Source organism: Phycodurus eques, chromosome 15, assembly GCF_024500275.1.
Source record: "Phycodurus eques isolate BA_2022a chromosome 15, UOR_Pequ_1.1, whole genome shotgun sequence".
NCBI classification, from domain to species: domain Eukaryota; kingdom Metazoa; phylum Chordata; class Actinopteri; order Syngnathiformes; family Syngnathidae; genus Phycodurus; species Phycodurus eques.
In genome coordinates, this window is record NC_084539.1 from 24,101,697 (window position 1) to 24,125,451 (window position 23,755).

Here is a 23,755-nt window from a genome sequence, read left to right on the forward strand (position 1 = left end):
CCACCGCATCCCGTCTTTTACGATCATTGGGCTTTGTCTTGTCAAACTCAAATGCTACCGGATACACTCGTTACAACAACGACGACGACAATAATTGATCGCGTTGTGTGTATTATAAGAACAACATGGGGGAAAACGTGTGCTGGTGGTCACCGGTGCTCGGGAGAGGACTTTAATTCAAGGCTTGCTTGAGGTCCGTTCACATGCTTTTAATACGATACGGCTCACAAGCAGTCAACAAAACGAAAAGTAGCCTAGCAAGCCAACTGGTTCGAGCGTCAGCCTCACAGTTCTAAGGACAGGGGTTCAATCCCCGGCCCCGCCTGCGTGGAGTTTGCATGGTCTCCCCGTGCCTGCGTGGGTTTTCTCCGGGCACTCCGGTTTCCTCCCACATCCCAAAAACATGCATTAATTGGGGACTCTAAATTGCCCGTAGGTGTGACTGTGAGTGCGAATGGTTGCTTGTTTGTATGTGCCCTGCAATTGGCTGGCAACCAGTTCAGGGTGTACCCCGCCTCCTGCCCGATGATAGCTGGGATAGGCTCCAGCACGCCCGCGACCCTAGTGAGGAGAAGCGGCTCAGAAGTGGGATTGATGGATGCAAAATATATTAATCGAAAACACAATGTTAAAATTTCTCTGTCTGAACCGAAACATTGAGAACTTCACATCTTTAATCATTTTTAACCCCCTCCAAAATCCTGTATTATCTCATACAAGTTTGAAAGTTGAAGTGAAAATCTATTCGAAGCTTGAAAACACATTTTTTTTTGCTAACAATATAATTACATTTACAGCTCTGCTGCAGTTTATACTCCCCATTTCGAATTTCTAACATCAATCGTTTTCCTTCAGCATTTCCTCAACCTCTCTAAAAGACCTGGAGCACACAGGTTCGAGTCCAACTGTGGACAAAAATGTAAAAAAAGGGAAACTAGTTGTTGGAGAGACTTCTAGTGTGTGGAGGGGCCCCTGAGCTCAGCTCAAGAGATGCAGTTGCAGCACACTTTAGCTCTTCTTACATTCCTTCAAGTGTGTGTGGTGCAACACAAAGTTTACATCGGAGTGGGAGGTTACTTTTTCCTTGAAGGACAATAATCGGTAAAATCAGAAAAAAAAGTTTGTCAAAGACTTTAACTGAAAAACAGAAACTATATTCATCAGACTTTTTGTGACATTTTAATAAAGACAAATGTAACTTGTAAAAAAAATCATGGAAAAGTAATAACCTATAAGTACTGCAGTGTCCTAGTGCTGGATGTGTGCCTTTCACGGTCGTGGCCCAGCGAGTTCAGTCAGGAGCCGGAATCTGGTTGGCCGGTTCGTCTGAGTGCGAGTTGTGACCTACAGCAGCACCTTGCGTGTTCTAATTTTGTATTTAACTGCTTACACCGTCGAAGAAACGGCTGCTGTGGCTTTCCATGCCCACACGCCAGGGCATCTAAGTACATTGTGGCCGAACAACAACAAAACAAGTGATAGTTCGTAACTGGAAAAACTTGCAAGTCACGGTACCTCTGTATATTAATAGTGAACACATTTTTGGGGTGTCGGCATTGTTTACTTCAAACAAAGCATTTGGTCAAATTTTTTTGAAGTTTGAAGGTGGACTATGATCAAGACGACAAGGTCGAATGTGAGGAGACTAGCGCTGGGCATTAAGACCAGAAGTGGGTAGAGTAGCCAAATATTGTACTGAAGTAGTAGTACTGTTACTTTAGAATAATATGACTCAAGTAAAAGTAAAAAGTAGTCATCCAAAAATGTACTTGAGTAAGAGTAGGAAAGTACTCAATGAAAAAACTACTCAAGTAAAGAGTAACTTGGGAGTAACTTCTGATTATTTCTTTTTAAATCCGAGCATGAACATCAAATAAAATAAAAAAAATAACATATGGCAGTCGACACACATCTGCCACCATTTCAATTTTAAACTGCCCAAAAAACAACACATGCATTGGGCCCTACAGAAACATTATTTGCTTTATTCACTGAAATGTGAATAAAGCAAGCTTCATGAAGAAGCTTTTTGCTGACCAGACTGTGTGATTGTGTGTGTGTGTGCGCGGCACCATATGATAGAGCTAATTTTGCCATATCATTGCCAAAACAACAATAGAAACATCTGCAACTTACTGCAAGGTGTGTTCTCAAGTTAGAAGTGGCCTGAAATAATTTGAGCAGTCACAATTTAAGCGCTGCATGACTAAGCCGTTGTTTTTCACAGTCTGGAAAGTAAACACACTTGTGCGGCTGTTTTTTTTTTTTTCCTGAGGCATATTGATTGGCTCGCGAAGGCTACGTGAGCAGTCCTGTGACTGCCTTGTGTCGTCTGATTGGCGCAATGGGCACCGTATGCGGAAGTAGAAGATGGAGTCTAAAAATAGACACGCACACACAGGAATGGATAAATAAAAGTAGCGAACGGGATGTCGATCCTTCTTCACATAAATACTCAAGTAAAAGGTATAGTGCATTTTAAGTACTCTGACAAGTACAGTTTATGGAAAATGTTACTTGAATAAATGTAACTGAGTAAATGTAGAGCGTTACTACCCACCTCTGATAAAATGAAAAGAATACAACTTGAATTGGCTTGCCTGCTTGTCCCGTTCGGGCGCAGCCATGTTGTTTGCTTTGCGGGTCTTCTTCGTCTGGAGAATTTGAGCACCGTCATTGTGTTCTGCTGCCTCCAAGCGGCAGAGAAAAAAAGAAGGCGAATTTATAAAATTAGCAATATCGATAAAGGAGTTTGCAGGATTTTTTTCCCCACATTTTTATTTAAATTTTGATATATAAATATATATTTAGCCGGCACGGTGGCCGACTGGTTAGCACATCTACCTCACAGTTCTGGGGACCGGGGTTGAAATCCTGGCCCCGCCTGTGTGGAGTTTGCATGTTCTCCCCTTGCCTGGGTGAGTTTTCTTCGGGCCCTCCGGTTTCCTCTCACATTCCAAAAACATGCATTAATTGAAGACTCTAAATTGCCCGTAGGTGTGAATGTGATTGCGAATGGTTGTTTGTTCCTATGTGCCCTGCGATTGGCTGGCGACTGGTTCCGGGTGCCGCAGGTCTCCCGCCCGAAAATATCTGGGATAAGCTACAGCAGCCCGCGACCCGAGTGAGGATAAGCGGTAAAAGAAAATGGATGGAAATATATATTTATGCAGAAAATTGGTATATAAACATAAATTTGACATTTTGTTAGTAAAGAACAAAAACAAATCTAACAAACAAGGGGAAAAAAGTCCTGAGGTTATAAGACAGTAAACTCCTTTTCATTCATTACTGATAAGTCACCAATGTATTGCAGTGTATAAATACTTTTATTTGTTAGTTTTAAGTTATTTGTGTACAAAGTAATAGCATTTGAACATTTGGAAGGGAATTGGAAATTCTAATTTTGTGCAAGTTATTTGCAGGGATTTCTCTGTACACGTTTTCAAGAGTCACATGTTTTGGGACGTGTATGAATTCATAGTTTAAATCGTTGCTCTTCCTGTTTATCAATATGAACATTTGTCGCTTGGGAACTCGTGACTTTTATTGTGAAGAGGTGCTGTCAAAATCAGCTGTCTGGGTGCAGTGTGGCCGTCCGGTGCTTGATTTTGTTGGTCTTTGTCAACGTTTGAAGGCTCATCATCTGAGGAAGAATCAGGACGCAACAGAACTTCCTTTAGAGGCTTCATTTAATAACATTGCGACCTCACAAGGCAAGTGTGTTTATTACTCTTTCAAAATAAAACACAATACAACTAAAACATCAAAGGATGTCCCGGAGGAGGCTACAGTACTCACATTTTGTACTTCCGTAGAAGTAGAGATAGTTAAGGTAAAACTTACCGTAGGATAGGGTAAAACATAATAATAATAATAATAAAAGATTAATTTGCAAATCACAACTATGTGTGGGAGCATATGTAGTCAATTACAGACACTTTAAAACTATTTGAGTAAAGCAATAAAGTATTTACATTTCGCTGTTAGTTCTCACCACTCGTGTGTCCCAAAAGTCAGCTTGGATGCTGCAGTGAGTGGATTCAACATATGTGGCTGCGTATGCGTGTGAGTGTGTGCATGTGTGTGTGTGCAGTGCACATCCACACGCTGATGGCGGTGCCAAAGAGGGGCGACGGTGGCGGCATGCTGCGTGACCTGCAAGTGGCGCTGCAACTGAAGATCAAGGAGCTGATGGAGCGAGACGCATTGATTGACGAGTTGGAGTTGGAGCTGGACACCAAAGAGCTCCTGATTAGACATCTGCAGGCTGAGCTGGATCGTCAGCACAGTTCTGTGCCTGGTGCTGACAACACTGCCGCCGAGGTGCCAAACGCAGGTGTGAGGGTGTGTTCCAACTACAGGGTGATCACCTGGTAAGGTCTATTCAGCGGTGCTGGAGAGGACGGTCCGTCGGGAAGTCGAATCTCAGATTCACGATGAGCAGTGTGGTTTTCGTCCTGGCCGTGGAACAGTGGACCAGCTCTACACCCTTGGCAGGGTCCTCGAGGGTGCATGGGAGTTCGCCCAACCAGTCTACATGTGTTTTGTGGATTTGGAGAAGGGGTTCGACCGTGTCCCTCGGGGGGTCCTGTGGGGGGTGCTTCGGGAGTATGGGGTACTGAACCCCCTGATACGGGCTGTTCGGTCCCTGTGCGATCGGAGTCAGAGTTTGGTCCGCATATCCGGCAGTAAGTCGGACTCGTTTCCGGTGAGAGTTGGACTGCGCCAAGGCTCCCCTTTGTCACCGATTCTGTTCATAACTTTTATGGACAGAATTTCTAGGCGCAGCCGAGGCATAGAGGGGGTCCGGTTTGGTGGCCTCAGTATTGCATTTCTGCTTTTTGCAGATGATGTGGTTCTGTTGGCTTCATCAAGCCGTTACCTCCAACTCTCACTGGAGCGGTTCGCAGCCGAGTGTGAAGCGGCTGGGATGAGAATCAGCACCTCCAAATCTGAGACCGTGGTCCTCAGTCAGAAAAGGGTGGCGTGCCCTCTCCAGGTCGGGGATGAGATCCTGCCCCAAGTGGAGGAGTACAAGTATCTTGGGGTCTTGTTCACGAGTGAGGGAAGAATGGAACGGGAGATCGACCGGCGGATCGGTGCAGCGTCTGCAGTGATGCAAACTTTGTATCGATCCGTTGTGGTAAAGAAGGAGCTAAGCCGAAAGGCGAAGCTCTCGATTTACCGGTCGATCTATGTTCCTACCCTCACCTATGGTCACGAGCTGTGGGTCGTGACCGAAAGAACAAGATCCAGGATACAAGCGGCCGAAATGAGTTTCCTCCGCAGGGTGTCCGGGCTCTCCCTTAGAGATAGGGTGAGAAGCTCGGTCATCCGGGAGGATCTCAGAGTAGAGCTGCTGCTCCTTCACATCGAGAGGAGCCAGATGAGGTGGCTGGGGCATCTGATTCAGATGCCTCCCGGATGCCTCCCTGGTGAGGTGTTGCGGGCACGTCCCACCGGGAGGAGACCACGGGGACGACCCAGGACACGCTGGAGAGACTACATCCTTCGGCTGGCCTGGGAATGCCTCTGGGCGTCCCTGCTAAAGCTACTTCCCCCGCGACCCGGCCTCGGAAAAGCGGTAGAAACTGGATGGATGGATGGATGGATGGGTACAGTTAAGATAATGCTTTTTTTTGTACTGTGGATAAGTGATATTCCTGCCACTTGGCAGCTGCTGAAAGTAACTAAGTAACTTTTTTCTAACTTAGTTACTTTTGAAATCAAGTAATCAGTAAAATAACTAAGTTTCTTTGAAGCTCAAGTAATCAGTAAACCAACCAACGAGCCAATTAATAAACCAACAAACCAAGGAACTAACCAACCAACCAAAAAAACAAAAGGTTGAATGGACCACCAAATGAGCCAACGAACTGACATACGACTTTATTAGTAGTCAGGCTGTAGATTTCCACCAATGTGTCAGTCGGGTATAAAATGTTCTGGTTAGGTGTTGAGCTGCAGCGGTCCACTTAGCTTGAGGTTGTGGTTCTTTATGTCCAGCAGATGATGCTCCACCGATGACGCCAGTGTCATTGGACGAGCCTCAGCGTATCAAGAGACAGGCAATCTCTGCAGAACCCACCGCTTTAGACCCGGCCCAGCTCACTGATGTCACGCTCACCAGCTACTGCAAGACCAAAGAGTGAGACGCCCGATCCAGGCTGTGTTGAGAACCATTGCCTAACTCCCTAATCACTATGTAAAGACGTTTGTACAGTGGACTTAGATAGTTCCCTAAAAATCCCTATATAGTGGCGAGGGAGAAGGGAGTGCATGAATGATTCTGAATAATTTCTTCCACCGTAATTCCTTTACAGTGGAACCTTGGTTTTCCTGATTAATCCATTCCAGAAAGTCTGACTAAAACTGAATTGTATGAACACTAAAGTTATGTTTCCCAAAGGAAATCATCTAACTCAAATTAATCTGCCCCAGACACCCAAAACTATTAACAAAAAATACTGGTTTTTTTTTAGTTTTGTTTTTATTAAACAGAAAACTGAAAAGAATATATGGGTGTTTATTTGGTTTCGGGCACTTCGGATTTTCGTTTTTCTCAAAAATAAAATGTCACAAAAACTATATACACCTACCTTACCTTAATTGTCACCTTTCTGTGAGTCAGAATCTGTTCATGTCCATAGATATTGATTTAAGATTTTTTTTTTTATTTGGTCTTTTTGTCAGATACCCTAGAGAAATGTAATTTCCACCACAATGGCATATTTAATAAAAATTAAAAGCTACACCATTGTAGCATTTTTAGTAGAAAGATAGAGCTTCATATATCCACACCCTGTGCTAGGGACAGGGTGAAAACTGTAAAATACCACCATAACACCACTAAAAAAATGTCAAACTACACTAATATTAATATGAAATTTTAGACAACACTTATAATTAGGCACACCCACTGCTGGTTATTGAAAAAATCTATTTAAATATGTTTTTTCTTTAAATTTTACATCAAGGACACAAAAAGCCCCGTAATCAAATGAACATCCATATATGACCAAGGAAATGGACAGATTTAATGTGTCTCCTTGAGCCATCACCTTATCGTGGTGGAGGGGTTTGTGTCCCAATGATCCTAGCAGTTAAGTCCTAAGGGAGGGACCAGACAAAGCACGGCTCCAAAAACTTCAAAAAAACCTATGAAGAATAAATCAAATGGATCGAGGTTTCCTTTGCCCGGAACCGGGTCACCACTTCGCACAGTTCCAGAGATCTATTGAAGATCTGAGCAGGATGGGGACACATGGTCTGGGCCTGCCGCTTTGTTAATCTTTTGTTGTTTGAAGATGCGTCTCACATCCTGTTCGTGGATGGTAAACGCAGAAGTCAGAGGTGTGATTGTGGTCGGGGGTGAGGCCGGATGGGTGTGGGGTGTGAAAGTGTCCTTTTCAAATCTGCAGTAGAAGGTATTCAAGTCGTTGGCTAGTGTGCTATTGTTCTCAGCTTGGGGGGATCGTCGCTTGTAATTAGTCAGCGATTGGAATGCATGCCAGACTGATTTGGAGTCGTTTGCGCTAAACTGTTCTTCCAACTTTGCTGCATAGTTCCTCTTTGCAATGTTAATTTCTTTAGTCAGCTGGTTTCTAGCGCGATTATAGACGGCCCTGTCCCCGCTCTGATATGCGTCCTCCTTAGCTTGGCGAAGCTGCTTAAGTTTGGCAGTGAACCACGGCTTGTTGTTGTTGAAAGTGCGAAATGACTTTGTTGGTACACACACATCTTCACAGAAACTGATATAGCATGTGACAGTGTCCATATATTCATCCAGGCTGCCAGCTGAATTTTCAAAGACACTCCAGTCTGTGCAGTCTCAATAGCTTTGAAGTTCTATCTTTGCTTCATTGGTCCACTTTTTCACTGTTGGCTTCGCGCATTTAAGTTCTTGCCTGTACATCGGCATTCTTGTTCTTGGTTGAGAGGTTCTTGAGAGGGGTTGGACTCTCTTCCTCTCTGGAGCTGCCCACGGTGAGAGGCGCCGAGCAGGTGTGGGTATACTTATACTCAATTGACTGTCTGTTGTCGTATGAGAGCGGCTCCAACTACAGGAGACAAATTCCTTGTGTGTCTTTTGGACATACTTGGCAAATAAAGATTCTGATTCTGATGACAGCCCTTAACCAACCCTTAACGACCGGCCCCAGATGGCCCTGGAGCCCCATGATGCGCAATGTGGAAGTCCCGAATGACCGAGTCAGCCACGATAAACCCAGACGGCACCCATGACTTCCGTGGACTTCAGGAGGCATCCTTCGCCACAGCTGCCCCTCACGTTGTCCAGCTGCCTTGTGTCAACTGTCGAGACCTTCAAGTTCCTGGGAATTACAATCTCTCAGGACCTGAAGTGGGCGACCAACATCAACTCCGTCCTCAAAAAGGCCCAGCAGAGGATGTACTTCCTGCGGCTTCTGAGAAAGCACGGCCTGCCACCGGAGCTGCTGAGACAGTTCTACACAGCGGTCATCGAATCAATCCTGTGTTCTTCCATCACAGTCTGGTTTGGTGCTGCTACAAAAAAGGACAAACTCCGACTGCAACGGACAATCAAAACTGCTGAAAGGATTGTCGGTACCCCCCTACCCACCATTGAGGACTTGCACGCTGCCAGAACTAAGACAAGGGCATGCAAAATCCTCTCGGACCGTCTGCACCCCGGTCACCAGCTCTTCCGGCTCCTTCCCTCAGGTAGGCGCTACCGATCAACGCAAACTAGAACTAGTAGACATTCCAACAGCTTCTTCCCTCTTGCGATCAACTTCTTAACCTATAATTCCATTACAACAAGCTGGAATTTTTTTGACTTGAGTTCGTTGTCACATTTCTGTGGGGCCAATTATGTATTACTCGTGCACTCACTGTAGTTGTCTCGCCATGCTGCACTATTTGCATATACTGGCCACTCATGCCAGAGTAGCATCTGCTCCATTTGCACACTGATTGAGGAGTATCTGTAACATTTGCACAACCAACATTGTCCCAGATGATCGCACTACTCGTCACTTTAAACCGCATACACTCCTTGAAGTCTCAGCGCCCTTTGCACAATGGTCATTGCACCGGACTATTGCAATATTAGTCATTCGAACTGCTCTAAGTGCTAGAGGACTGCATCTTTTTGCACAATTGTTTTTGGTCAATGTCTTTATGTCTCCAAAGTGTTCTGTAAATTGACTGTCTGTTGTACTAGAGCGGCTCCAACTACCGGAGACAAATTCCTTTTTGTGTTTTGGACATACTTGGCAAATAAAGATGATTCTGATTCTGATGAACGTTCCTCAGGCCCGTAGCCCTCCCAGTCCACCAGATATTGAAACCCCCTCCCCCTTCCGACGAGACGACAACAGCCGCATCACCGTGAAGACAGGGCCCTCGTCCACGAAACAGGGGGGAGGAGGGGGCCTGGAAGGCGGGACCAGAGGGGACTCCCGAGCGGGCTTGACGTGAAATGCAGGGTGGACCCGCATCGAGCTTGGGAGCCTAAATTTCATGGTGACAGGTTTGATGACCTTTGTGATGGGGAAGGGCCCAACTAACCTGGGAGGGAGCTTCCGGGACTCCACCTGGAGTGGAATATGCTTGCTGGAGAGCCAAACTCGCTGACCAACTTTGTAGTTCAGGGCCGGTGTCCTCCTACGGTCAGCTGCGGTCTTGTAGGACCGTCCTTGGCGTAGCAGGATTCGGAGCGCTCGCTCCCAGGTCCTCCTGCAGCATCTCACCAAGGTCAATGCAGATGGAACTGAGGACTTGGGGACTATGGCAGGAAACAGAGATGGTTGGTGACCATGCATAATGTAAAAAGGTGATAGACCAGTGGATGCAGAGGGGAGAGAATTGTGAGAGAACTCGACCCAAACCAGGTTTCTGAGTCCAGGATTGTGGCTCCTGTGAAGTGAGACATTGGAGCCCAGTCTCCAGGTCCTGGTTCAGCCTCTCAGTTTGTCTGTTGGTTTCAGGATGAAACCCAGATGACAGACTGACGGTAGCACCTATTAAACTGCAAAACCCCTTCCAAAATCGTGAAACGAATTGGGGGCCCCTATCAGATACCACATTCTTGGGAAAACCATGAAACTTGAATACCTGGTTTATCATCAACTCGGCAGTTTCTTTAGCTGAGGGGAGTTTCGGCAGTGCAATGAAGTGTGCCATCTGAGAGAACCTGTCAACAACTGTGAGAATGGTGGTATTTCCTTTAGAGGCAGGTAATCCTGTCACAAAGTCTACGGAAAAGTCTTACCAAGGACGTTGTGGTATTGGCAGGGGTCGCAACTCCCCAGAAGGACGTTGATGAGAGGGCTTGTTAGCAGCGCATACCTGGCAAGCATTGACGTAATTGATAACATCTCTTCTAACATTAGGCCACCAAAAGTGCTGTTCGACAACAGATTGCGTTTTGGCAATGCCTGGGTGACATACAGTCCGGTTAGTGTGAGCCCAGTGGATTACTCTTCCCCTTAAGGTCGGGACCACATAAAGCCTGTTTTCAGGGCAATCTTCAGGGCTAAGAGTGTTATTCAGAGCCTCTTTTACCACAGTTTCAATGTCCCAAACAAAAGCAGAAATAAAACTTGACTGGAGCAAAATGGTTTTAGGTTCGGACAAAGAATTCTCTTCGCAGAAAATACGTGATAAAGCGTCTGGCTTACCATTTTTAGAACCAGGTCGCTAGGATAATATGAAATTAAATCTTGTAAAGAATAGAGCCCATCTAGCCTGCCTAGCATTTAATCATTTAGCAGACTTAAGATATTCAAGTTTCTTGTGATCTGTCCATACTAAAAACGGAGTCCGAGCCCCTTCTTGCCAGTGCCTCCACTCCACCAAAGCCACCTTGACAGCCAGCAGTTCACGGTCACCTATATCATAATTTCTCTCGGCTGGAGTCAGTTGTTTTAGAGAGATAAGCACAAGGATGTAACTTACCATCCTTGAGACATTTCTGGGAGAGCACTGCTCCTATTCCGGCATCAGACGCATCAACTTGGCAAAGTGAGGACGGAAGTGGAGGTAAAGCTTGATTTTAGTTTCTGTAAAGCTGACTGACAAACCGGGTTCCACACAAAGGGTCTGTGTGGCGAGGTAAGATCATGCAAAGGCGAGGCTATTGAACTGGCATTTCTAATGTACTTTCTGTAGAAATTTGCGAACCCTAAGAACCTTTGTTCATCCTTGCGTGATGTGGGAGTGGGCCAATTAGTCACGGCATCAACTTTGCAAGGGTCCATTTTGACTTCACCTTGAGCCAGCACGAAACCCAGAAAAGAAACGGACGCCTTGTGGAACTCCCATTTCTCAGCATTGACATAAAGTTCATTCTGCAGTAACTGCTGCAACACAGTGAGGACATGAATGATGTGACTCTCCTCATCCAGGGAGAATATCAAAATATTGTCCAAACATACAAAAACATACTCATTCAACATGTCACGCAAGACATCATTGACAAAGTTTTGGAAAACAGCTGGAGCGTTAGTTAGTCCAAAAGGCATTACCAAATTCTCATAATGCCCCGTTGGTGTGTTGAATGCTGTTTTCCATTCATCCCCCTCCCTTATCCTGACTAGATGATACGCATTTCTTAAGTCTAGTTTGGTGAACACCTTGGCTACCTCCAGGAACTCAAAGGCGGTGGAGATGAGCGTAAGAGGTTACCTGTTTTTCACAGTTATTTCATTGAGACCACGGTAATCGATACAAGGTCGCAGGGTCTTGTCCTTTTTGTCCACAAAGAAAAATCCTGCTGCCGCAGGGGATAAAGATGGGCGAATGATCCCAACTGCCAGTGATTCTTCCACATACTCCTTCATAGCCTTGTGTTCCGGCCCTGAAAGAGAGAACAACCTCCCCCGTGGATGTGTGGTTCCAGGCAGCAAGTCAACTGCACGGTCATAAGGTCTGTGGGGTGGAAGAGATTTGGCTTTGGACTTGGAAAAAACTTCTTTAATGTCATGGTAACAGGTGGGCACTTGAGACAAGTCAGGATCCACAGATGGGGTCTGTGGAATTTCATTTGAAAAATATCCCTGAACATTACATGGAGGCTTGAAACAGTTCTGGGCGCAATTGCTGCCCCATGACATAACATGCCCAGAGGACCAGTCAATGTGGGGGTTATGTAATTTCAACCAAGGGTTCCCTAAAATAAGGTCATAATTCATTGGGTCAAAAACATAAAAACTAATGCGTTCCGAGTGAGAATCAGGAAATGTTAATGTGAGTGTTTGGTTGGGGTGAGTGATCTTGCCCATAAAACTTCCATCTGCAGTATAAGCGTTGCGGTGGCGTCTTACTTTTAAGGTGCATTCGTCTAACAAGGAGGGAATGGAGTAAACCTGCGTCAGAACCAGAGTAAAAAAATACAGATATGGAGAGCAGAGTGTCACTTTAGGAAGAATCTGGTTAAGTTCTTCCTTAATGATATTTAGACTCACCGCTCCCGTGCTCTTGTTACCGGCACCGGCAACTTTGACGTGACAGTTACTCACGGAATGACCCAACTGCCTGCAGTAGAAGCACCGCCCTTCCCTCAGCCGGCGTTGACATTCCTCAGGGGAGAGACTGAACCTGCCCTGTTGCATGGGTTCATCCGTGGTGACGCTAGCCAGTGGATTGAGACTGTCTACAGGGGATCTGCCTTGGTTTGGCTGGTCACCGAGGCGCCTCCTCCAAGTGCGCGGTGGCGCATCCTTCAGCCAATCTCCGTCCAACCCGCGATCAAAAAGCCTTTTGTCGATATTTATGGCGAAGGCAATGAAAGTGTCCAAGTCGGTCGACAGGTCTCGTGGGACCAAATGATCTTTGACGGCAGGGGATAGTCCTTGAAAAAATGCATCGAGTATTGCCCTGTACTGAAAAATATATACTGAAAAATACTGAAAAACCTGCTCCATATACTATACAAAAGAAGTCCAAGTATGACACGCGGCGGAATTTCGGCTGCATTCAGCAGTAGCCCACACCTCCGCATGACCAGTCAGGTGGGAAATGACAAAAGCGATCTTTGCCCGCTCGGTGGGGAAGGCAGCTGCCTGCAGCTCAAAGTGGAGTTTGCACTGAGTGATGAACAGCTTAATATTCCCAGAATCTACAGAGAACCTCTCCGGTCGAGAGAGCTCTGGGCAGACAGCAGCGGAGGTGTCAGGTGGCGGCATGGTGACTCCTTCACATGGAAATGCTGGTACTGTAGTGGCATCGGGTGCTGTGTCAGCTGGTTCCTTTTTCTGAACCATATTCATTAGAACTTCAAACTATGAGGCCACCTGTCTCATCATAGTGTCCTGATGCCTGACAGTTCCTTTAGATGAAGGTGGAGGTCAGCAAGCTGCTCATCCTGCTTCGAGATGCGTTGACCCTGCGCTTGAAGGGCTTTGCGCACCGGGTCTGAGTCTGCTGGGTCCATGTTTGGGCCAGTTCGTTCTGTCATGAACAGAACAAAGGACAGGACCCAAAATGCACGACTCCAATTCAAATGGACAGTTTCAAAGAGAGCGGTTTAATAAACGGGCAGAAGTCGATACAAAGGCAGGCAATCCGAAAAGGCAACAGTATCCAAAAGACGTGAGGCAAAAAGGCAAGGTCAATAATCAGAACAGGGTCGAGGCTTACTATGAGTCAGTGATGTGGAAACAAGGAATGCTGGAACGTGACAACGAACTGGCGACCAGAAAGAATGAGACAGGAGGTTAAATGCATGGGGTAATTCGGGTAAATGAGGCACAGGTGGGGAAGATGTGCTCAGGAGCTGGTGTGTACGATACAGGGGGAAGACAACAACCATAACACACACCCATGACAGCTTGACATGCCTCTGCAACAACGCGTGGACATCGGGGACTGTGCCTCTGGATTGGCAGACTGGGGTGGTGGTCCCCCTTTTTAAAAAGGACCGGAGGGTGTGTTCCAACTACAGGGGGATCACACTCCTCAGCCTCCCTGGTAAGGTCTATTCAGGGGTGCTGGAGAGGAGGGTCCGTCAGGAAGTCGAATCTCAGATTCAGGAGGAGCAGTGTGTTTTTTGTCCTAACCGTGGAACAGTGGCAGGGTCTCCGAGGGTGCATGGGAGTTCGTCCAACCAGTCTACATGTGTTTTGTGGACTTGGAGAAGGCGTTCGACCGTGTCCCTCATGGAGTCCTGTGGAGTGGTGCTTCGGGAGTATGGGGGACCGAACCCCCTGATACAGGCTGTTCGGTCCCTGTACGACCGGTTTCAGAGTTTGGTCCACATTTACGGCAGTAAACTCCTTCTCCAAGTGGAGGAGTTCAAATATCTTGGGGTCTTGTTCACGAGTGAGGGAAGAATGGAACTGGAGATCAACAGGCGGATCGGTGCAGCATCTGCAGTGATGCGGACTTTGTATTGCTCCATTGTGGTGAAGAAGGAGCTCTCTATTTACCAGTCGATCTACATTCCTACCCTCACCTATGGTTACGAGATGTGGGTCGTGACCAAAAGAACAAGATCCCGGATCCAAGCGGCCGAAATTAGTTTCCTCCGCAAGGTGTCCGTGCTCTCCCTTAGAGATAGGGTGAGAAGCTCGGTCATCCGGGAGGGGCTCAGAGTAGAGCCGCTGCTCCTCCGCATTGAGAGGAGCCAGATGAGGTGGCTCGGGCATTTGTATAGGATGCCTCCAGGACGCCTTCCTGGTGAGGTGTTCCAGGCACTGTCCCACCGGGAGGAGACCTCTGGGACAACCCAGGATACGCTGGACGTCTCTCTGCTTGCCTGGGAACCCCCTCAGTATCCCCTCGGGAGAGCTGGAGGAAGTGGCTGTGGAGAGGGAAGTCTGGGGTTCCCTGCTAAAGCTAATGCCCCCGTGACCCGACCTCAGATAAGCGGAAGAAAATGGAATGGATGGATGGAAGTGGACAGATGAACATTTAAAATCACTTTTGCCTTTATTGAGGACCGTCAGGATTAGGGTTGTGAGTTATACCCAGATGCAGAGAGGAGAGGGAGGGCAGTTTGTGAATGATTGCTCATTGTAGATTGGAAGCAAACAGAAAGGTCCTCCTTGGAACCCTGTCTATCCCAGATCTAGTTCTCGGAACCCCTGTCTGGCAGGGTAGGAGTCAGGATTGTCGGTGGGCAGCAGGAGGTGAGTGCTGGTTTGCAGGGAGCAAGGGCAGACGGCAGACTGGGGAAAAAGAGCAATAATGGGTTAGAGATAAAATTATGAGGTCTTCGGGAAGCAAAAGATGGACAAGGTGGCTAGGCTACGAACTCGACGTAGAGCGGTGATAGTCTGGCAACGAGTGGGAGTCGCACAGTGTCTTAAGAGTAGTCGGGCGTAATTAGGATGATGAGATGCAGCTGCTAGACTCCAACACGTCAATCCTGCTAATCACTCATGACACACACACACTCACACCCACGCACACACACACACACACACACTCAAGGGCTGGACTCAGGGTACTGAAATAGCAGCCCTGACAAGGACTCTTGATGGTGTTCGGTAGACGGTGAGGAGGGAGAGATGGAGTCATTTTTGTACTTTGCTACGGGCTTTCTTGAATTTTATCATGTTTCTCGCCTTCTAAATCAAATGTCTGCCACTCAGAACTTTCTGTCCTAAGTTGTGTCAAAAGACATCAACTGATGCAAGGCTCCCTCAACAATGCAAGCTTTTATTTACAACTCGCAGCAATAACATGCCTCCCAGTCTGCTCGGCAACACTCGGTCAAGTTGGGGCAACTTTAGCGTAACAATACGCCTTCATAAAAACATGCCGCTATTATAATAGGATTACCACACATTATTTGGGCCTACGGTGGCTGATTGAGCAATCGCAGTCAAACTATTCCGTCCTTGTTTTCCCAGCACAGCCGCGGAGAATCTGTCCAGCCCCCATCAGAACAAAATAATGTTTGCATGTTTGTGTGCAGGTCCAGTGAGCTGATCCAGAGGGCGCTGATGGACAATGACTTCATGAAGCACCTGGAACATGGACAGGTGAGAACCACTCCGCCGTCTATTTTGTCCCGACTTTGACGGCCATGTTGTCACGGTTCTGTTTGTCCAGATCCTCACCATCCTGGACTGCATGCGGCCCACCAGCCTGGACAGAGGATGCTGCGTCATCCAGGAGGGTGACGACGGATCCAGCGTCTATGTTCTTGAGGGTTAGTGACACCTTTTGCTTCCACTTCTTCTTTCTTCTTCTGGTCCACTGCACGGGGACAGCTCAAGTCCAACATGGAGGACCTCGGCCAGGGCTAGCACAGTGTGCATCCACAGATTGAGTCAGGGCCAGCATCTTTGCGCATGTTTTCTTTCTAAGATATTATCAGATCATTCTGTGGTGTGAGAGATTAACTCAACTCAAAGAGATTACTCATGAAATCAAATCTTTAAAAACAAGAGAAAAATGCAGTGACACCATTTGCCAAGTCCACATTATCCACCCCATTTACCTGAACATCCTACTTCGTCACAGTAGTAGACTGATTAATTTCCATGGATTGTATATTGCTCCAGACAGCACGGGGGTCACGACTTCAAGACTGACTTTCACTTTTATTATTATACTTAATTTTGGCCTTCTTTACTAAATCCATAACCTCCTTGGAGACTTGTTTATTTCCTCCTGAGTGTCTCTTTTCTTTTTATTGATAGCGAATTTCTGTTTATTTTTGGGGTAAGTGACCACTTTTTTAGTTGGGATTAAGAAGTTCACACAGAATGAAATGTATGATGATACAGTGTCCCCACGTTCATTAATATCATCACAGACATCATCGAAACAGGGCCAATCTGTACCCTCAAAGCTTGCTTGGAGAAAGGAGGTACTGGCCTCTGATCACATTTTCACAGCCCTTTCCTCCTACTCCAGGGTCCTGATGGAGTTTAGGGTTATCCTTTGCATACAGGCATGAGATATACCTGTAATATTATGGTAAGAATGACCAAAGGAAGGCATGGGGAAGGGGATGTGTAAGCCACTCAAGGCAATGTCTACATATACTGTACATAGACTACTTATTTATATGACAACATTCGTAATTGTTGTTTTTTAGGTATAGTTTACAGTTTCAATCTCTGCATTGTCAATTGCTTTAATTTCCTATCAAATCAATGCATAACTGACATGAGGATTAGTTCATGTCTGAACAGCTGGGTGAGCTAAATTGTGAAGTTAGCGTTAAGCTACCTGTGCTTGTGGTGACGGATGAAGTGAGATGTCGTCGTCATTGTGTCTATTACATGTTGCCATTCTCTTTTTACCGATTTCATGAGAAAAATAATCCTGGAATCCAAATTTAAGCATTTTCGACATATCCTTTGATACTTACTTCATGAGGTGACCTCACCACTCATAATGGTGCCTGAAGTTGCCTGGTTTGCTGCGTGCACAACAACAACAAAAATAAAATTCAAAGAGAAGTCACACTTTCTTGGAAATGGTTTACCTATTGTCATTTGTATAACTATCAATTGGGCATTACTTTACATTTGAATCTATGTTAGCTTTTTCATATTAAGTTAATAACTAGCTTTAACATCTTTACAGCATATTAAATGTTTGTTTTTTCCCCCCACAATTTAGTGGCACCCCCTGAAGCCACAGCACCCTTAGCAATCACCTATATTGCCAAATGGGTGAGCTGGCCCTGCAACTGACAACTTGGTGTGACTCAAAGCATTGTGGCCTTCACAATAAAGCTGGAAAATTATATTGTAGGTCTAATCTAATTCAAGTGTACTTCCTATTCATTTGATGCGAGCATTTTAGCAACTTGTCACTTCATGAAAACAGTGGACAGAGGTGGGTAGAGTAGCCAAATATTGTACTCAAGTAAGAGTACCGTTACTTTATAATAATATGAATCAAGTCAAAGTAAAAAGTATTCCTCCAAATATTTACTTGAGTAAGAAAGTACTTACACAAAAACCTACTCAAGTAAGGAGTAACTAATGAGTAACTTCTGATAAAAATAAAAAAAATTAAAAATCAGGGCATCAACATCAAATAAAACTTTTAAAATAATTCATTCATTCATTCATTTTCCACATTGCTTACCCTCACTAGGGTCGCAGGCGTGCTGGAGCCTATCCCAGATGACTCTAGGCAAGAGGCGGGGTACACCCTGAACTAATCGCCAGCCAATCGCAGATTTAAAAAAAAATATATATATATATGGAAATCCACACACACCTGTCACTATTTCAATTTTAAAATGCGCAAAAATCAAGAACACCTGTACTGGGGCCTACAGAAACAGGATTTGCTTTATTCATTGAAATGACTGATTGAAGAAGCTGTTTGCTGACCAGACTTGAGTGTGTGTGTGCGTGCGTGCGAGTGCATGTGTGTGTATGTGCGTGCGACCTTATGCGTGTCTCTGTGTGTGTGTGTGTGTGTGTGTGAGAGAGAGAGAGAAAGAGAGAGAGAGAGAGTGAGAGAGAGAGAGACACATCTGCAACTTAGCGTTTTCTCAAGTTAGAAGTGGACTGAAATATCCAAGTTTGGGCAGTCACAATTTAAGAGCTGCATGGCAAAGCTGTTGTTTTTCAGGGTCTGTAAAGTAAACATTCATGTGGCTGTTTTTTTTCCCCGGAAAATGAATCACTTTGCCCACGAAGGGTATGTCTGCGGTCATGTGACTGCCTTGTGCCGTCTGGTGAATTGGAGTTAAATGACCCTAGTGATCACATTGGATTGGCCGCAATGGAGCCCTATGCAGAAGTCGATGATGAAGTCTAAAAATAGATTGCGTATACACTAATGGATAACTAAAAGTAGGGAGCGGAATGTTGATCATTGTCTTCTTCTTCTTTTCCTTTCGGCTTGTCCCTTTAGGGGTCGCCACAGCGCTTCATCCTTTTCCATGTCAGCCTATCTCCTGCATCCTCCTCTCGAACACCAACTGCCCTCATGTCTTCCCTCACTGACATCCATCAACGTTCTCTTTGGTCTTCCTCTAGCTCTCTTGCCTGGCAGCTCCATCCTCATCACCCTTCTACCAATATACTCACTCTCTCTCCTCTGGACGTGTCCAAACCATCCAGGTCTGCTCTCTCTAACTTTGTCTCCAAAACATAGAACCTTGGCTGTCCCTCTGATGAGCTCATTTCTAATTTTATCCAACCTGGTCACTCCGAGAGTGAACCTCAACATCTTCATTTCCGCCACCTCCAGCTCTGCTTCCTGTTGTCTCTTCAGTGCCACTGTCTCTAATCCGTACATCATGTCTGGCCTCACCACTGTTTTATAAACTTTGCCCTTCATCCGAGCAGAGACTCTTCTGTCATATAACACACCTGACACCTTCCTCCACCCGTTCCAACCTGCTTGGACCCGTTTCTTCACTTCCTGACCACACTCACCATTGTTCTGGACGGTTGACCCCAAGTATTTCAAGTCCTCCACCCTTGCTATCTCTTCTCCCTGTAGCCTCACTCTTCCCCCACCACCCCTCTCATTCATGCACATATATTCTGTTTTACTTCGGCTAATCTTCATTCCTCTCCTTTCCGGTGCATGCCTCCATCTTTCTAACTGTTCCTCCACCTGCTCCCTGCTTTCACTGCAGATCACAATGTCATCTGCAAACATCACGGTCCACGGGGCTTCCACTCTAACCTCATCTGTCAGCCTATCCATCACCACTGCAAACAGGAAGGGGCTCAGGGCTGATCCCTGATGAAGTCCCACCTCCACCTTAAATTCGTCTGTCACACCTACAGCACACCTCACCGCTGTTCTGCTGCCCTCGTACATGTCCTGTATTATTCTAACATACTTCTTTGCCACTCCAGACTTGCGCATGCAGTACCACAGTTCCTCTCTGGGTAGTCTGTCATAGGCTTTCTCTAGATCTACAAAGACACAATGTAGCTCCTTCTGACCTTCTCTGTAGTTTTCCATCAACATCTTCAAGGCAAATAATGCATGTGTGGTACTCTTTCTAGGCATGAAACCATACTGTTGCTCGCAAATACTCACTTCTGTCCTGAGTCTAGCCTCCACTTCTCTTTCCCATAACTTCATTGTTTGGCTCATCAACTTTATTCCTCTATAGTTCCCACAGCACTGCACATCACCCTTGTTCTTAAAAACGGGCACCAGCACACTTTTCCTCCATTCCTCAGGCATCTTTTCACGCGCTAGAATTCTATTGAACAAGTTGGTCAAAAACTCCTAGATGCGCCTGGATGCTTCCATACCTCCACAGGAATGTCATCAGGACCAACTGCCTTTCCATTCTTCATCCTCTTTAATGACTTTCTAACTTCCCCCTTACTAATCATTGCCACTTCCTGGCCTCTTCTACTCTCCCTTCTCTCTCATTTTCCTCATTCATCAACTCCTCAAAGTATTATTTCCATCTAGCTAGCACACTGCTGGCACGAGTCAACATATTCCCATCTCTATCCCACTGTCCGGCCAGCCTGTATAGATCCTTTTCTCCTTCTTTAGTGTCCAACCTGTCATACATGTCATCATATGCCTCTTGTTTGGCCTTTGCCACCTCTACCTTTGCCCTGTGTCGCATCTCAATGTATTCCTTTCCCCTCTCCTCGGTCCTCTCAGTGTCCCACTTCTTCTTAGCTAATCTTTTTCCTTGTATGAGTTCCTGTACTGTGAGGTTCCACCACCAAGTCTCCTTCTCTCCTTTCCTGCCAGAAGATATACCAAGTACTCTCCTGCCTGCCTCTCTGATCACCTTGGCTGCAGCGGTCCAGGCTTCTGGAAGCTCCTCCTGTCCACCGAGAGCCTGTCTCACCTCCTCCCGAAAAGCTGCACAACACTCGTCCTGTCTCAGCTTCCACCACATGGTTCTGTGCTCTGCCTTTGTCTTCCTAATCTTCCTCCCCAGCACCAGAGTCATCTTACACACCACCATCCTATGCTGTCTAGCCACACTCTCCCCTACCACCACCTTACAGTCAGTAACCTCCTTCAAATGACATCGTCTCCACAAGATGTAATCCACCTGCGTGCTTCTACCTCCGCTCTTGTCAGTCACCCTATGTTCCTGCCTCTTCTGGAAAAAAGTGTTCACTGCAGCCATTTGCATCCTTTTTGCAAAGTCTTCCACCATCTGTCCCTCCAAGTTCCTTTCCTGGATACCGTACTTACCCATCACTTCTTCATCACCCCTATTTCCTTCACCAACATGTCCATTACAATCTGCACCAATCACGATTCTCTCTCTGTGTCTGGAATGCTCAGAACTACTTCGTCTAGCTCCTTCCAGAATTTCTCTTTCCCCTCTAGGTCACATCCTCCATGTGGGGCATAGCCACTAATCACATTATACATAACCCCCTCAAGTTCAAGTTTCAGCCTCATCCCTCGATCTGATACTCTTTTCACCTCGAAGACATTCTTAGCCAACTCTTCTTTTAAAATAACCCCGACTCCATTTCTCTTCTCAGCTACACCATGGTAAAATAATTTAAAACCTGCCCCTAAACTTCTAGCCTTACTGCCTTTCCACCTGGTCCCCTGGACACACAATATATCAACCATATATCAACCTTTCTCCTAATCACCATGTTAACCAACTCCTGAGATTTGCTCTGTGCTTTCCTCTTCTCTTCCTGCCAAAGAACCCACTTTCCACCTCTTCTTCTTCTTCTTCTTCGACTTCGACCCACAGTAGCTGAATTTCCAACGGCGCCCTGCAGGTTGACGGCGCCGGTGGCAGGACGTTGTTAACCCGGGCCATGACTGATCCAGTATGGAATTCTTTGGATGAACGCTCATATTTGTTTGGCAACATTTTAAGCCGGATGCCCTTCCTGACGCAACTCTCTGCATTTATCCGGGCTTGGGACCGGCCTACAGTTTGCACTGGCTTGTGACCCCCATAGTGCGCATGTTGATCATTGTAATGGAGTCAAAGTATCGATTATTCTTGACATAAATACTAAAGTAAAAATAAAAAGTATGGTTCCTTCAAACTACTCTCACAAGTACAATTTATCCAAAATGTTACTTGAGTAAATGTAACGGAGTAAATGTAGCGCGTTACTACCCACCTCTGACAGTGGACGTGGACTATGATATAATAGAATATTCATCAATTAAATGCAGTAAATTTATGCCATCAGAGGGTATGGTGGAGGTGACCAAAGAAGGAAAAAAGTTGTGCACCATCGGACCTGGAAAAGTCTTTGGAGAGCTCGCCATCTTGTACAACTGCACTCGCACGGCCACGGTGACAGGTACACACACACACACACACACACACACACTCACTTGCATGCACAAATACACACACACACACACACAAACACACACGCACACACACAGTAGCATCCCAAAAACTAGCATAAAATACGTCCACATCACCTCAGTCCAACCGAAACATCTTCCTCCAGAACCGTCGTGTGTAATTGGGGTTCTGCGTGTTTGTGTGCGTGTGCGCGCATGCGTGTGTGTGTGTATGTGCGCATGTGTGCGCGGGTCTGCACGCAGCGCTGACCGACATCAAATTGTGGGCCATCGACCGTCAGGGGTTTCAAACCATCATGATGCGGACCGGCCTCATCAAACATTCCCAGTACACCGACTTCCTGCGGAGGTAACGTTCATGATGGGTACGTTCGGAAATTCACTCCGAGCCAGCTCTCTGCACTCCGGAACGTTCAGAAACTCAGAACATTGTTGGAGTGTGCCGTTCAGAATCAGAATCAGAATCATCTTTATTTGCCAAGTACGTCCAAAAAACACACAAGGAATTTCATCCATCCATCCATTTTCTGAGCCGCTTCTCCTCACTAGGGTCGCGGGCGTGCCGGAGCCCATCCCAGCTATCATCGGGCAGGAGGCGGGGTACACCCTCAACTGGTTGCCAGCCAATCGCAGGGCACATACAAACAAACAACCATCCGCACTCACATACGCACTTACGGGCAATATAGAGTCTTCAATTAATCTGCATGCATGTTTTTGGGATGTGGGAGGAAACCGGAGTGCCCGGAGAAAACCCACGTAGGCATGGCGAGAACATGCAAACTCCACACAGGCGGGGCCGGGGATTGAACCCCGGTCCTCGGAACTGTGAGGCAGACGCTCTAACCAGTCGACCACCGTGCCGCCAACAAGGAATTTGTTTCCGGTAATTGGAGCCGCTCTAGTACGACAACAGACAATTAACAGAACACTTTTGAGACATGAAGATATTGAGAAAAACAGTCACTGAGCAATAAAGGGTTGCTAGTTATCAGGTAATGCCGGTAAATGTATTTTTTTTTTTTTCAGTTATTCAGAGCGCCACACTCAGAGCAGCCGGAGCGTCAGGCAGGCTGAGATCCTCACAGGCAGAACTGGCGGATTCAGTATGGCGGATGCACTGACATATCCCTGCCAAGTGCCAACACACTTGTTTGTAAATTCATAGAAAACGGAGTGCGCTCTGCCTCTTTGAACACTGCACTCTCAGAGCGCAGTGAAAGCGTCAGATTCAATTTTCGAACGTACCCACTGTCAGATGATGATGTCATATTGACGCCATGTCGTCCCACCTCTAGCGTTCCGTCCTTCCAGGCCCTTCCTGAGGACATTCTCAGCAAGCTGGCGGACGTTCTGGAGGAGGCGAGTCCAGACCCGCCGGACACGTGTTAATCAAAGGGACGCCGTGTCTGGTCATGTGACCCTTGCGTCTGCGCGTGCGTTTGTGTGTGTGTCAGGCTCACTACAACGATGGTGATTATATCATCCGGGAGGGTGCCACAGGGGACACCTTCTTCATCATCAGTGAGGGTCAGGTGAGCACTGTCTA

At 46.4% G+C, this 23,755-nt stretch overlaps 1 protein-coding gene across 10 annotated transcripts in view; it reads left to right on the forward strand.

Annotated features, from left to right (window-relative positions):
* Window positions 1-2,288: 2,288 nt before the first annotated feature.
* The window catches only part of LOC133413678 (cGMP-dependent protein kinase 1-like), a 35,601-nt gene continuing 14,134 nt past the window's right edge, over window positions 2,289-23,755 (forward strand). For 8 of the 10 annotated variants that reach the window (XR_009769906.1, XR_009769907.1, XR_009769908.1 and 5 more), the window contains exons 1-9: window positions 2,289-2,466; window positions 3,638-4,339; window positions 6,010-6,151; window positions 15,908-15,974; window positions 16,045-16,144; window positions 22,083-22,196; window positions 22,450-22,555; window positions 23,505-23,568; window positions 23,664-23,741. Coding sequence is in view for 7 of the 10 variants with exons in the window: in XM_061698336.1 (XP_061554320.1) it covers window positions 4,051-4,339; window positions 6,010-6,151; window positions 15,908-15,974; window positions 16,045-16,144; window positions 22,083-22,196; window positions 22,450-22,555; window positions 23,505-23,568; window positions 23,664-23,741 (960 nt within the window). In the remaining 3 variants the exon portion in view is untranslated. Of the gene's footprint in view, window positions 2,467-3,637; window positions 4,348-6,009; window positions 6,152-15,907; window positions 15,975-16,044; window positions 16,145-22,082; window positions 22,197-22,449; window positions 22,556-23,504; window positions 23,569-23,663; window positions 23,742-23,755 lie in introns of those variants that run through there. The other 2 variants (XM_061698337.1, XM_061698343.1) reach the window with 2 other exon arrangements.